The 12,337-nt window shown below is 42.6% G+C and overlaps 1 protein-coding gene across 3 annotated transcripts in view; it reads right to left on the reverse strand.

Moving 5' to 3' along the window:
- The window catches only part of PCCB (propionyl-CoA carboxylase subunit beta), a 96,189-nt gene that overhangs the window by 54,717 nt on the left and 29,135 nt on the right, over window positions 1–12,337 (reverse strand). For all 3 annotated transcript variants that reach the window (XM_081160349.1, XM_081160350.1, XM_081160351.1), the window contains exons 8-10: window positions 9,344–9,464; window positions 7,478–7,559; window positions 3,588–3,711 (exon numbers count right to left, since the gene is read on the reverse strand). In XM_081160349.1, coding sequence (XP_081016475.1) covers window positions 3,588–3,711; window positions 7,478–7,559; window positions 9,344–9,464 — 327 coding nt within the window. The remainder of the gene's footprint in view (window positions 1–3,587; window positions 3,712–7,477; window positions 7,560–9,343; window positions 9,465–12,337) is intronic.

The following is a 12,337-nucleotide window of genomic DNA, read 5'->3' on the forward strand; positions in this document are numbered from 1 at the left end:
AAGTAGCCAAAGAGAAGTGACTCATCACATTCAATTGATTTCTCAGCAGAAACTATGGAGGCCAGAAGACAATGAGATGACACATTTACAGTGCTAAAAGAATAAAACTCAACGAAGAAGTCTATATTTGGCAAACTGTCCAAAAATGAGGTACAACTTAAGACATTCTTAGATAAAAGCTGAGGAGAGTTCACTATCACTAGGCATGTCCTACAAGAAATGGTAAAGAGAGTCCTTCAGGTTGAAATGAAAAGATGCTAGACAGTGTTTAAGAAAAAAAGATCTCCAATAAAGGCAACTACGTGGGGAAATATAAAAGCCAGAATTATTGTATTTGTTGTTTGTAACACTACTTTTTAACATGATTTAAAAAACAAATGGCCTTAGCCGGTTAGACTCAGTGGTTAGAGGATTGGCCCTTGGACTGAAGGGTCGTGAGTTTAACTCTGGTCAAGGGAACATACCTTGGTTGCAGGCTCAATCCCTGGCCCTCCGTGGAATGCATTTGGGAAGCAACCAATCGATGTGTCTCACTCACATCAATGTTTTTCTCTCTCTTTCCCTCCCTTCCACTCTTTCTAAAAAATCAATGGAAAAATATCCTCAGCTGAGGATTAACAAAGAATAAAATAAAAAATAAAATAAAATAAAATAAAATAAAATAAAATAAAATAATAAAATAAAATAAATAAAATAAAATAAAATAATAAAATAAAATAATAAAATAAAATAAAATAAAATAATAAAATAAAATAAAATAATAAAATAAAATAATAAAATAAAATAATAAAATAAAATAAATAAAATAAAATAAAATAAAATAATAAAATAAAATAAATAAAATAAAATAAAATACAAAAAACAAATGCAACCCAGAAAGATTCACTAGTGAATTCTACAAAACATTTAAAAATGAAATTATACCAATTCTCTACAGTCTCTTTCAGAATACGGAATTAGAGAGTATATTTCCTAACTCATTCAATGAGGCCAGCATTACCCTATAAGCAAAACAAGACAAAGACACTACAAGAAAACTACAGACCAATGTCTCATAAACAAAAATGCTAGAATCCTCAACAAAATAGTAGCCAAAAAAATCCAGTAATGTATAAAAATAATTATATACTACTTCCAAGTGGAATTTATCCCAGGTATGCAAGGGCTTATTTAACATTTGAAAATCAATTCACGTAACCCATTACATCAACAGTCTAAATAAGAAAAATCACATGAACAAATCAATAGATTCAGAAAAAGGATTCATAATGAGGCCAGAGGAAAAACTGAAGCATGAGCCAAGACAGGCCATTCCTATGGAAAAGCCCCTGGAAACAGCTTGAGTCGGGCTGGGTCTCAGGGAATCACCAGGGTAGGGCAAACAGTCTGAGCCAGGCTGATGGAGTCTCAGGTATGTGGCCAGCCTGCTGGCTCTGTTGGGGGACAGCTCATCAAAGGAACAATGGCCTCTGCCAGCACTTCTGTCTGGGAGAAAGCTGCCCCCCCCCCCCCCCAAGGCTCTCCCTCTGATGCCCAGCAATTCAGTTCCTTGCTCTATGTCTCTGGTACTTTTTTTTTTAATCCTTACCGAGGATATATTTTTGTTTTGTTTTGTTTTTAAATCCTCACCCTACAATATTTTTTCCATTGCTTTTCAGAGAGAGTGGAAGGGAGACAGAGAGAGAGACATCAATTGATTGCCTCCTGCACACACCCTGACTGGGGCCAGGGATCGAGCCTGCAACTGAGGTACATGCCACTGGCTGGAATCGAACCTGGGACCCTTCAGTCCTCAGGCTGACACTCTAACCACTGAGCAAAATCGGCCAGGGCGAGGATACGTTTTATTGAATTTTTTTTTTTTTAAAGAGGGAGAGGAAAGGAGAGAGAGAGACACTGATGTGAGAAAGAAACATCCATCAGTTGCCCCACACACAAGCCCCGACTGGGGATCAAATCCGCAACTTAGGTATGTGCCCTAACCGGGAATCAAACCCACCACCTTTTGATGTATGGGACAATGATCCAACCAACTGAGCCACCCGGCCAGGACTGTCTCCGGTGCCTTTCCAGCTGCTGCCCCAGCACTGGAACTGAGGGAATGCATCCCAGTAAGTCTGTGCACAGACACTTTAAGAGGAACTGCCTGCGACTCTAGCAACCCTCTGTCTCCCTTAGCCTCAATCCCTGCTGTTTTTTTTACAGCCAGAAGTTATGGGGACTTCTCATCCTGGCACTAGAACCCTGGGATTGGGAGAGTGGTGTGGGGCCGGGACCCCTCCCTCCTCAGGACCACGGAAGCCGAGGTATCCCTCCCAATTTTTATCCACCTCACATGAGTGTGGGACCAGCCCATTCCATATCTCCGCCCCCCCTACCAGTCTTGATATGGCTTCTTCTTTAATTCCCTAGTTGTTGTTTTTTTACAGCCAGAAGTTATGGGGACTTCTTATATTCCCAGTCATGTGGTTCAGACCCTCCTCTGACCTTTCCTCCCCTGGCATGTCACTAGCCATGCAGCAGACCCCCTTGAAGGAGGAACAAAGGGCCAAACAGTGGCCTCATGTGACTCCTTTGCATGACCACTCCCTTAAGCATTAACCCCTAGGGATAACATCTAGGCTTCAGCTCCAGGTGCAGAAAAGCATCAAAACCAGACAAGCTACACCATGGCTAACCTCAGGACCAGCTTCATTGACTAGTGACCCCCTGCCCTGGAGCCAACCATCAGTGGAGACCATGACCCTGAAAGAGCACACCTGGAAAGCTGGTGAATACTCTTCAGATCCTCCACTGGAACCTTCCCTAAAATTCCCACCCTTAAAAGTCCAAAGTCCCCACCCTACACTCCCAACCCCACCCAGAGCACAACCATGGGAGAGTCCCTGCTACCTGGCTGTGACTCAGGTCTGGCCATATCACCAGAAAGCTGTAGGGCATAGACAAAGTAAGATCTGTTAACTTGTTACATACTAACTATGTATCTGGCACCACTGAGGGCACTAGAGATAAAAGTGTGAATAAGACACCAACACACTTGCCCTCATGGAACTCATAGTTTAGTGAGTGAGCCATAAATTTAATTGAAAGGAACAAAAAGCAGACCTCTGAAGAAGTGAAGACCTGCCCTGGCCAGTGTGGCTCAGTGGTCAGAGCACCGGCTCGCACACCAAAGGGTCTCAGGTGATTCCTGGTCAAGGCCATGTGCCTGGGTTGCAGGTTCAATCCCCAGCCCTGGTCAGGGCATGTGCAAGAGGAAACCAATCCATGTTTCTCTCTCCCCCTGCCCCCCCATCTCTCTCCCTCACTCCTTCCCTTCCACTCTCTCTAAAAATCAATGGAAAAAATATCCTCAAGTGAGGATTAACAACAAAAAAAGTAAAGATCTTATAAGTTGAGGAGGAAAGTTATCAATAAACCCTTAAAAAACAGGAAAGTATAAACGAAGAATTTTGAGAAATTAAGAGAGAAAAGAGCTTTCACAACATCTATTTTGAAAAAGCAGAAGGTAGACTCTGTGGGCCCAGGCAGCCCTGACAACTCCCCCAAACCACCACCTGAGGTTTATGAGACCTTCTCCCTCCTACCTGAAGCCACCTTAGGTTGGTTGCCAACAATTCCAACAGTCCTCCCGTTCATCCTTGCAAAACCAACAATGATGTTCTTGGCGTAATTGGGCATGATCTCAAAAAATTCTCGCTCATCAACAACCTGTAGAGATAAATTTACTCCTGAGCTCAAAATGATAAAGAACAAGATATAACGACATTACAGAATTACAGAGCTAGATAGCCGCCACCCCACCACAGGTTCTCCAAGGAAGCAAAACAGCACACGACAGCAGCAGATCGGGCAGCCACACTCTCTCCTGGTTCGTGCTCCCTTGATGCATCAAACTTTCTCCTTTTTCCCAATAAATCTTCTCCTCAGTGAATCTGTTTAGTCTATTCTCTTGATTTCTATCCTGAAAAAGGCAAGAACCCTCTCCATTGGTGACAGAGGCAGAGACAGTGTAATTAGACAAAAGAAAGAAACAACAAAATAATTGAAAAGGAAAAGATGAAACTCTTTATATGTAGACAGTACACTAGTACACTTAAAAAACCCTAAAGCATTAAAACTATCACAAATCATTAGAGAACTTATAAGGTAACAGGATATGCCCTGGCCGGTGTGGCTCGGTTGGTGGTGTCAGGTGCACTGAAAGGTTGCCGGGTTCAATTCCTGGTCCGGGCACACGCCTGGGTTGCCCCGGTACTGGACATGCAGGAGGCAGCCGATCGATGCTTCGCTCTCACATCGATGTTTCTCTCTCCTCTCCCTTCCTCTCTCTCTAAAACTCTCCTAAAAAATTTTTTTAATTAGGTAATAGGATATAAAAATGATAAGCAGAATCAATAGTTTTCTTTATATCTCAAAAAAAAGACAGAAAAGACCCCACTTATAATTGCGGGGAGGTAGTGGAGATGGAGGAGGGTATGGGGGGATAAATGGTGACGGAAAAAATAAATAAAATAAAATATAAAATAAAATATAAAAAAATTAAATTAAAATTAAATTAAATTAAATTAAATTAAATTAAATTAAATAAAAATAAAATAGGTAGGGGCTATTCCCTGACTGCAGCAAAAAACAAAAACAAAAAAAACAACCACTTACAATAAAAAGATAAGATACTTAGGAATAAACTTAACAAGAAATGTGAACAACCTACAGAAGAAAATCTTTAAAACAATCCTTAAGGGGGAGAAAAGTACAGTTTTAACAAATAAAAATACAAACTATGTTTTTAAGGTTGTTTCAGATTTATAAGGATGTCAATTCTCCCCAGTTTAGTTCATAATTTAACAGAATCCTAATAAAAACCACACAAGATTCCCTATTTCTACCCACTTTTACCAGAAAACAAGACAAACTGCCTCTAAAGTTCTTATGGAAAAATCAACAAGCAAGATTAGGCAAGAAAACTCTGAAAGAAGAGTAGAGATGAACTGTTCCTACCAGACTGGAAGCATACTATAAACTCTCAGTAACTAAAACACATGGTATTGGCCAAGTGTTGGTGAGAACATGAGAGAACTGGAACTCTCATAGGCTGCTGGTGGGAATGCAAAATGGTACAACCCCTTTTTTGAAAAACCCTTTGACAGTATCTACTAATGCTGAACATATGTATACCCTGTGACGCAGTCCTTTCACTCCTCAGTATGGGTCCAACAAAAATGTGTAACTGATTCACCAAAATCACAAAATAAAATGTTATCAGAACTATATGCAATAGCCCCAAACTAGGAATTACCCAAGTGCCCATCAACAGTAGATAAATGGGTCTGTTCATACAAAAACCTAGAGACCACTGAGAACATATGCAACGACATGGACAAATCTTCCAAACATAACACTGAGTGAAAGAAGCAAGACACAAAAGATCACACACTCTCTGATTCCACTTGTATGATACACAAAGCCCAGAAAAACGAACCTGCACTGTGAAGTCAGGATGGTGGTTTCTCTAAGGGGTTTTGGGGGAAACAGTGACCAGAAGCGAGCACCAAGGAGGCGTCTGATTCTCTACATGACGCATCTGATTTGCTCTATTCTATCTAATAGTTTTGTTACTTAGGAAGCTTTATATTTTTTCATATGGTCACCTCTGTGACTATACCAATGAAATGCCCTTAGTCCCCTGTGTTTAGCAATTAGAGAGGTCATTAAAAGGTTTTTCACTCAGCAGAGGGGTAACACCAAAAGCCTCTCCAGTGAGGAGGAGAGAAGAGACAAGAAGCTTACATGAAAAGGGAGAAAATAACTTGAACAGCAGGTAATCAGAGATATAGGTTAAGAGGTGTTTTGTTTTTTTTTAAAGTAGACAAGAAAACTATACATGTTCATACACATTATTACTTAGAGAACAGAGTTACGAGACGGAGAAAAAGTTATAGATTTTTAAAGACCAGTCAAGAAAGCAAGACCTTGGAAGGGGAGGGATGAAGTTAGGAGCCCAGGTGGAGACACGTCATTCAGTAAGGACAAAGAGATGGTCACTTGTGAGGAGTGAGAAACCTGATACTCTCAATTTTTTCCATGAAGGAAATGCCCATATCATCTGATCAGAGTGTGGAATGCAGAAAGAAGTTAGGGGCTGGACCAGGCCTTAGGAAAAATGAAGAACCAGTGCTGAGGGGAAGCTCATGGTGCATACTCTGGCCAGAGGCACACTGAGGGCCCAGCTCAGGCTGGAGCAGGGCTCTGGGGCTCAAGGCTCCTCCAGCAGCCTCAGGCCCCATAGGCAGTATTTGGAAACATGGCTAAAGCCTTGAACAGGGCAAAAAGAGAATTGGGGGCTCATGACTGAGATCCTATTTTACTTTCTTTGTAGTATTTTTTTGGATCCAAAACTGTCCATGCCATGTATGCTTTTTTTCCTCTATCTCTCACCCAAATATGAGGCCCCTGAGTCAGGGACTTTGTCTATCACAGTGTCATATAACAGAACAGTACCTGGTCATTAGTATCTGGTAGAGTGGGAGAGTCCAAGCTGGGACAAGAAAGCAGAGGCCAGGAGGGGTTGAGGACTCCAGAGAAATGGGAAGATTAAGGGATGGAGAGTCAAGGAGCAGAGGCAGTGGGAGAGAGAAAGGAAAACTGTGAGTATGTAGAGTATTGAAGGCTGAGGTCAGAGAAGGGCACACTGGTAAAAAAGTCTTGTCTTCACAGCTCAAATGGTGCTCAAAAGGCTACATAATCTAGCAATGAAGAGAGGCAGAGTCTGGCCATGGTTACTGACTCATGCTGAGGAAGAGAAGGAATATGTCACTAGGGAATCCAGGGTTCTGGGAGAGGCTGTGCCCACAAAGCCATCTGCTTCCATTAAGTAAGGACTGTTGAGAACATGGTGTGCATATGAGAGTCTGAAGGAGACAATGGCCATTGACAGATGCCCCCAATTTGTCCTGACACTGTCCTCTCTTCGTAACAACCCAGGAATCTGCTACACCAACAAAAAGGTACACATGACTCCTATCTCCCCAGACAGACCAACCAACACACACACACACGCACACGCACACACCTCGACATTGTCAGAGGATACCCTACGTACTCTCCTTTCTCTAGAAAGCATAAGGCTCCAAACAAAGGTACCTAACAAAGAGTCACCCTGGCATCAACTCCAGACTCTAGGGACATAGCCCCTTCTCTAGGCACCTCAGAGTGCCATCAAAAGACTCCTGAGCTCTGCTGGACCAATTGGCGCCTTCTCCCTCCAGTCCTCAAGTCCATCCAAGCCAGCAGGGTGGCTACAGCCACTAGCTCTTCCAGGAACACACTACTCAGTGGTCCCTGGTCCACCCCATGCTCTAACTGTACTGCCAGATGTTAAGGCTTGTGGATCTAGCACTTCCTCACTAGGCCAAAGCATCATGACCATGGACGTGGCTGAGCCAGCACAGACAAGACAGGCAGATGCAGCACTTACAGAGTGTATGATGTCCACCATGTCGTAGGCTTTCGTAGATTCCAAAGGGACAATTGAGTCAAGCTCAGGAATCAGACGGTCACTTTGGATAGAAAAAGAAGATATAATCAACACCAGAAGTTCCAGTTGCCTTCTCTGGGTGGGGGATGGGAGAGGAAATAAGGGCTGGGCTGCTGCATCCTTACTGGGCTTTCAAAGCAGTCCCCAAAGATGTATTCCTTTATTACCACCATATTAAACTGAAGCTAAGCTTGATATTAATCCAAAAGGTCTTTGTTTTCACTTAGAAGAAAAAAAAGGGCTTACTCCTCTGAAGGCGATTCCTTCATTTATCCTCTCTGAGTAACTCCTGCATCCTAGGGACTGTGTGGGGCACTAAAGGACATTGAACCGATCACAGATCCCAGTTTAACTTTCTGAGACATAAATAAAAGAACAAGGACTTGGAAATGCAAAGTCAGAGTTCTGCTGAAATTACTGTGGGTTTATGTTCCCTGCTGAAAGGCAAATCTGCTGCAGTGCCTCTAAAAAGCAATGCCGCTGGCCCCCTGGTGTGACAAGGACTAACCAGTCACACAGGCTCCTGGCTCTGGGCTTCCTCCTGGGTATATATGACTGAGCAGGAGCTCCAGCCAGGGTCCACTCTCATGCCACAGGACTCAGCAGCATGACCCTCTCCACCGAGCTCTCATCCCTTCCTGTCCCATGTGGGCAGGCAGGGGTTGTTCTGACCCTGAGACATACACTCGGGTTGCAATCTGGCCTTCATCAAGCCCAACTTCCAGAGAGCTCTGCACTGGGGCATTGGGTATAGCCCCCTCAGATAATAAAACACTCCCTATTTTTCACTTGCTACTTATATAGATGCATATAGCTCCCCTAGGATCCTATGAAGAGGGGGTATGGTTGGGCCAAAGCAGGCTATTCAGACATTTCTGGGCCTCGGGGTCATAACACCTTCAAATGATACTCTAAACCTATTAAGAACCACAAATAGTATAGATGCTTAGAAAAAGAGGCTGTGCCCACTGCTTCTGGGCCTTGGGACGACCTTCCCTTTCATTACCCATAGTGGGTCACTGGATGTGTCACCTAAGGAGGGGATCAGGGGCAGACAGGGTGAAGCCTTGGGGTCATGACTCTTCAGAGCATCCCTGGCCCAGGCAGGGACCCATAGGTGAAAGCTCAGGTCCACCCCAGAAGGCAGTGTCTGAAAATGGCTTCTTCCTGAGGAATACAATTCCAAACCCCTTCTGCAGAAGAAAGTCCAGGCCAAGTGAGTACTTCAAAATCACAGAGGAAACAAAATAGAGAAGAAAGCAGCCAGAGTTCCGAGCAATAGGTTCCCATCTGGGCCTCCGACTTACTCTGCGGTACACCTTGCATAAGGCAGTGGCCCAAATAGCAAAAAGAAAAGGTCTTCACTAGGTGGCCAGCAACACACCCTTCCTCAGGACTGCCCCAGCCTCTGGCCACAAGAATGTGTGCATAAAAACAGTTCCTAAAAGGCATGCTATCTACACCACCTCACGGTTATTTCATATCAAAACACACAAAAAAAGCTTCCATCTCTAATTCTGGACAAAACGAGACTCTAAGAAATCAATTTTTTTGGCACTCTTTATTCCCAAGCTACTTATCAGACATTACACAGTGGGGAAAAAGTAAATGAAAGGAAAATCTTTCTTTGCTCCTATACACAGACATCCCACCACTGCCCACACGTGTGAACAAAGCCACTGCACTCCACAATCTACCCCAGGCTGCCGAATGGGAGAGGCCCCGAAGGTCCAGCTAGGGCAGAGGGGCCAGACACAAGCAAGTCAAACTGCAAAATGAGAGAGGGTGCTCCAGCCTGCAACTCACCTGGGATCATGACACTCGCGGATGGGAGCCGGGTCCTGGCTGCTGAGGGGCAGGTAGTTGAAGAACTCCCGGAGATTAAACAAGGCATCCACATCATTTTCAAAAGCTCTGTGAGCAACACCTGAGAAAACAAAGATATAATGGGCCAGGGGGCCTGGCAGCCCCAAACTGCTGCTTCATGCCCACCTGCCCCTTCTAGCGCATGTCTGCAGCAGATGCTGATTGCTCTGTCATCGCCCCCCTCCTCTGAAGATGGGATGCCACACACTTGCAGGCTGATCTGCAGTTCAGGCAGCCTGTTCCCTCTGCTCTGTACCTCTGCAAAGGCCACTCCTTTCTGTATGCAGGTCTTTGCTCTAATGTCACCTACTCAAAGAGGATTTCGCTGACACCTCTCTACAATACACCCTCCCCGCCAACACCCCTTGCTTCCCATCCCTGTACTGTGTGGGAGTTTTCTTCTCACTTTTCTCTGCCGCACCTATTTCCTTCCTTGTTTACCACCTGGCATTTCCCCTAGAGTATCAGCTCCAACACAGTAGAGACCAGGCCTGTCTTACTGTGTAGGCCCGCATCAAGAATAATGCCTGATTATATCAATTATCTCTCAACAAAGCTGGAAAATAAAATAATAAAAGAATAATGGCTGGCACGTAAGGCCGGGGTACTCAGCAATGGTGGAATGAATGGTGGAAGGCCTGGCCCTAGTGAGGATTTAAGCCATTATTCCTCAAGAATGCTGAATTCACAGAACAGTCAAACAAGGCCACAGATATAAGAGAGAGTAGGGCCAGAAGCTGCCTCTCAGGTTCACCCCCCCGACTTCCTGCTTCTACTGTTGCCCCTACAGTCTCTATTCCACACAACACCCAAAGTTAGCTTTTTAAGTCAGATCACGTCATGTGTCTGCTCCAAACACCCCCTCCCAGCGGTTGATTGTGCATGCCAGCCACTCTCCTTCCTCAGGGCCTTTGCATAGGCTATTCCCTCTACTTGCAGTGCTTCTCCCCTAGATATCCATGCAGTTAACTCCTTCTAATCTACTCACCTGTCCTTACCACCTATTTAAAACTAGAACAATCCCAACCCCTTTTACTCTGTTCTAATTTTCCCACAGCACATATTATCTTATTTATTAAGCTTATTGTTTACAGTCTATCTTCTCTGCTACATAAGACCTTTGTAAGTAGGGATCTTTTTGTTTCTTTCACAAACGTATTCCTAGCATGTAGAATAATGCTTGACACACAGGCATTAAATGAATACAGGGTGAGACAGAAGTAGGTTTACTTGTTTGTATGGAAAATAATACAATAATAATTAATAAATAATAATACAAAAATAAACTGTTTTGTGTACTCACAACTGTAAAACTACTTTTGACCTACTCTGTGTTTGTTGATGAATAAAAAGAATGTTCAGCTCTGCCAATGTAGCTCAGTGGTTGAGCACTGACCCATGAACTAGGAGGTCATGGTTCAATTCCCAGTCAGGACACATGCCCAAGTTGTGGGCTCGATCCTCAGTAGTGGCATGCAAGAGGCAGCCAATCTATGATTCTCTCTCATCATTGATGTTTTTCTCTTTTCCTCTCCCTTCCTCTCTCTGAAATCAATAAAAATATATATTTTTTAAAAAGTATGTTCAACAGGACAGAATTCTTTCATTCAAGATTTATAAACTGGCACAGTCACTTTAGAGGACAGCATGGCATTTCTTCAAAATGTTAGTGTTACCATTTGACCCTGAAGTTCCACTCCTAGGTATATACTCATGAGAAACAAAAACATATCCACATAAAAACTTGTACATGGATGTTTATAGCAGCATATGCATGACAGCCAAAAAGTGAAAACAATCCAAATGTTTAAACTGATCAATAAGCAAAATGTGTTATAGCCATATATTGAAATACTATCCAGTAATAAAAAGGAATAAAGTATTAATTCATGCTACAATATGAATAATTATTATTATCCTAAGTAAAACTAATCTGTTGCAAAACATACTAATTAAAATTAGTATGCAAAAGGTTAAAGACAAAGAATCTTAAAAGCAGCAAGAGAAAAGCAGTTAGTTACTTACAAGGGAGCTCCCATAACACTGTCAGCTGATTTCTCAAAAGAAATTTTGCAGGCCAGAAGAAATTGGCAAGAAACATTTACAGTGGTGAAAAGCAAGGACCTACAACCAAGATTACCCAGCAAAGCTATCATTTAGAATCAAAGGACATATAAAGAGCTTCTCAAACAAGAAAAAGCCAAAGGAGTACATCACCACCAAACCAGTAGTACATAAAATGTTAAAGGGTCTTCTTTAAGAAGAAAAATATAAAAAATGTGAGCAATAAAATGGCAATAAATACTTATCAACAGTTGAATCTAAAAAATAAAATAAACAAGCAGAACAGAAAGACTCACAGATACAGAGATCATTTGGATGGTTGCCAGATGGGAGGAGGGTTTGAGGATGGGTGAAAGAGGTGAAGGGATTAAGTACAAATTGGTAGTTACAGAATAGTCACGGGATGTAAAGTACAGCATGGGGAATATAGTCAATAACATTCTAACAACTATGTATGTTGTCAGATGGGTACCAGATTTATCAGGATGATCACTTAGTAAGTTATGCAGTGTCTATCTCTGGGTTGTACACCTGAAGCTAATATAAAATTGTATGTCAACTATAATTGAAAAATAAAGAAATATCTAAAGTAAAAAATCAAAAATCTAACATTTCACTGAAACTAAGAAACACTCTATAATATGTACACTAAGAAAAAAATGCTTCAAGTTAAATGATGACACAATGAGTTAGCCACAATACAATGCAGTGCATAAATCGGTCATACCAGCCACACACTGCTTTGGAATATTTCAAAGAGGCAATTATTCCTGTTCTCAGTTACTGTGTGGTAGGCAACCCTTTCAGAGCTTGGTGTCTTTTTCCAAGAAAACATGGGATTCCAACCATTACTCCAACAATGAATGTCCT

The sequence above is a fragment of the Miniopterus schreibersii genome (genome assembly GCF_964146895.1).
Source record: "Miniopterus schreibersii genome assembly, chromosome: 15".
Taxonomy (NCBI): domain Eukaryota; kingdom Metazoa; phylum Chordata; class Mammalia; order Chiroptera; family Miniopteridae; genus Miniopterus; species Miniopterus schreibersii.